Source organism: Cylas formicarius, unplaced genomic scaffold, assembly GCF_029955315.1.
Source record: "Cylas formicarius isolate icCylForm1 unplaced genomic scaffold, icCylForm1.1 PGA_scaffold_1__22_contigs__length_36826433, whole genome shotgun sequence".
NCBI classification, from domain to species: domain Eukaryota; kingdom Metazoa; phylum Arthropoda; class Insecta; order Coleoptera; family Brentidae; genus Cylas; species Cylas formicarius.
In genome coordinates this window covers 36,683,607-36,686,775 of record NW_026844264.1, presented here as the reverse complement: position 1 = coordinate 36,686,775, position 3,169 = coordinate 36,683,607, and the positions used below count along the sequence as shown (strand labels likewise).

Sequence of the window (3,169 nt, the reverse complement as noted above, 5' to 3'; positions counted from 1 at the left end):
CCGTCTCTTCATTTCTTGGGCAAGCTTGGAGGTTTCGGGTGCAAAGTGGTGCAAAATGGACGGCAGCCGCGTAGCGCTCCTGTTGTGCGTTTTGATCGCGTGTGTTGGTGGTTGTTTGGCGAGAACGAGAGGCCGCGATAGGATTTTGTTGTTTTCGAATAATTTTTTACCGAATGATTATAATTTTAGGTAGGTCATATGTTGTTTTTAATTATTAAATTTTGTGTCCGTTTAATGCTGATTGCGAAAATTATAGAATTTAAGTATAACTATTGTAACTAAAGTAATTACATATAATCCAACAAATGTTTCATAAAAGACGTACCAAAAATTTTATCGTCGTAAAATTTTTTTCTTTCTCTTTAATTGCAAACCAGGAGGTAGTTCAATTGGCAATTTTCTGAAAGGGCCATGTCCCAAATTAATTAATGGTATTAATTTTTGAAATTTTTATAATCTCTTTCAAATTCCTTAGTAACTATATATTATATATTTTGCCCACTAACTTGCACTTTGTGACATTTCCAACATCTATTTCCACCAACTCGTTTTCCCAGAACATGTAACAAGATCTAGGCATATTTTGGAAAAATAATAAAAACGAGCTTTTAAATCTAGCGCAGGCGCATGTTGAATGGACTTTCTTTAATTTAACGGACGCTGCAGGAAGCGAATCAACATAACCCCAAAATACATTTTCAATGTTATTTTGCTGTAATTTTCCAACAGGTAAAACTAAAACAATACGAGTGATAGCAACTTTGAAAATATTATTGTTATAGGGGAGGTTAAAGTCATTTTGGATATTTTTATAAAATTAAAAACAGTTTGAAATGTGCACTCACCGAAAGAATTATCATAATTAATATTTTTAGATCTATTCCATTCAAAAATCTAAAAAAAAACAGAATTTTTTACATATAACTCAACGCTTTTCTGAAATAGTCTATGGCAACCTTTTTTTTTATAGATATTTAACCGAGGACCGTTCCTACAGGGAGGAATCGGGTCGCACGGTGAAAAGGGGTATTGAAACCATCATGAGAGTCAGGGGAAAATTTTATTATACGGGGCCCGACGGCAGAGTCTACGAAACCGTATACGAGGCAGACGAAAATGGCTACAGACCGCGTAGTAGGATTTTGGGTGGCATCCGATATCCGTACCCCGAAAGGTTTCCCCAACCTTATCCAGATCCGATACCGCCATTCGCAAACGATGACGTGACGTCACTGACGGGAAGTGGATTTGGGTACATAATCGAAATGAAATTGTAATTAATATTTATATAGTAAAATTCTTTGTAGTGCAAAATTACCGTCCGATAAAGGAAGAAGACCCACCGTTAGACCAAACGCGTATGAGCCAAAGGAAGATAAAGAAGAGACCAATAGTAAAATTGATTACTATGACAACGATGGGTCGTATTCCTATAAAGACACCGAAGAAGAAAAACGGGAGACGAAAGAGAAAAGCACGACTGAAACGTCGAAAAATAAATACGACGGAGGCGAAGAAAATGCAAGGGACCCGTTTTTAGACTCCTTGTTTGGGAGTTAATATTCGCTATCAATATTAACGCCGACTCGTTACCATTTTATATATACAGGGTGTTTCAAAAACATGCGCCAACGACGGACAGGAGAATCGCGATACAAAAAAAGGGTTTCGATATATCACACATTTTTGGTACGGTTTTGTTGAAAGTTGGCAACGTCTGACTTTTTTTTTAACAATTTTTATGAACATTTATTCTTTGAACCCTGTAATCACAACAAACTTCGTTTTACAGAATTAACGCAATGTTGAAAATAGGCCCCATTAGCTTGAATGCGCAAAACCTTTTTTTTAATATTGAAAATTATGTTTAGATAAACTTTTTTTGTGTATTTTTGCAACACCCTGTTTAACCGAATCACAAGGCTGAACTATGTAGAGTTATATCTCAAACCCTTATACGGTTGGAGAAAAAAAATGCGTCTCGGTTGATGTACAATTTTAATTTATACTTAAGATGCAGTTGCGGTATACTTACTCATATTTGTTTATAAATATTAATATATGCTGGATGTCTCACAATTAACACATGCTATATATTTTGTATTTTTTAAAGAAAAAACATGTTTTGTAAAATAAAGTACCCCGAAGGACTTCAAAGCCACCTCTATAGCTTGCATTTAATGACCAACAAACATATCCTTTCTCATGATATTTTAGATTCTACCTTACGGGATGTCACACTTTCGACCGATTGAATTTGTAAAATTTACATATTTACTTAATTATGACGTCATGCATAACTTTGCCTATGGAAATTGTGAACCTTTAAGTATATTTACGTTTAGCTTTCCACGGGAATCATGAAAACATAAACGCTATGTAAAAAAAAATTACCTATACTTTGTATTAATCGCAATTGCTTTTCGATTAACGATCACAAAAAGTAAGAAAACTTTTGGCGATTGAACACTGAATTCTGTTCTCAAATATTATATATTACATAAATACTATGCTAATTTTATTTTTTTTCCTACTTTGGTACTTTATTGCATTACACGTAAAAAATGACGCTGTTATCATATCACTTGATCGAGTTACATCGAAAGTGAATAATTGAAAAATGTTATCAAACTTCCCAATCATCTCATCGAACGTCATCGATTCGATTATTGGTTCCAGGTATTCACTAGTGGTATCACGTCGTTATATATGTCGTCACAAATCTTGAGATTTAATTAATAACAAATTTAAGATTGATAAATCTAAATTAATTCATGACTTTACAACTAATCGGGGTATAGTATATTATCCGACAATTTAGTCACGAACTGTTTAATAAACGACTGTGAAGATGTTTATAAATGTATGCACAATACTTTTTCTACGTTAGTTACTTTTTGAATACGTGACGTGTTGAATGCAGAACCATCACAACTGACCCATACTATCAGTCTGTGAAGTGTGAAGTCGACGTTGATAACTTAGTTACTTTGGACAATTTATTTATATTTCTATTTTTCGCTAAGTTTTTGTTTCAATATAATTATTATTGTTATAAACCAATAAACGCGCATTCAACCCATTTTTTACAATATACCATAGAACGTAATTATAATAACCGTGATAAAACAAAAACAAAAAAACTAAAAGTTTTAATAGGAATTATAAT

General features: G+C 33.3%; 1 protein-coding gene across 1 annotated transcript; it reads left to right on the top strand.

Moving 5' to 3' along the window:
• LOC132696630 (endocuticle structural glycoprotein SgAbd-8-like) lies at nt 1-2,161 on the top strand. The gene is made up of 3 exons (XM_060661571.1): nt 1-189; nt 971-1,252; nt 1,308-2,161. Exons 1-3 carry the CDS (start codon nt 56-58, stop codon nt 1,558-1,560), a joined length of 669 nt encoding a protein of 222 aa, XP_060517554.1. The 5' UTR covers nt 1-55; the 3' UTR covers nt 1,561-2,161.
• The last annotated feature ends 1,008 nt before the right edge of the window (nt 2,162-3,169 follow it).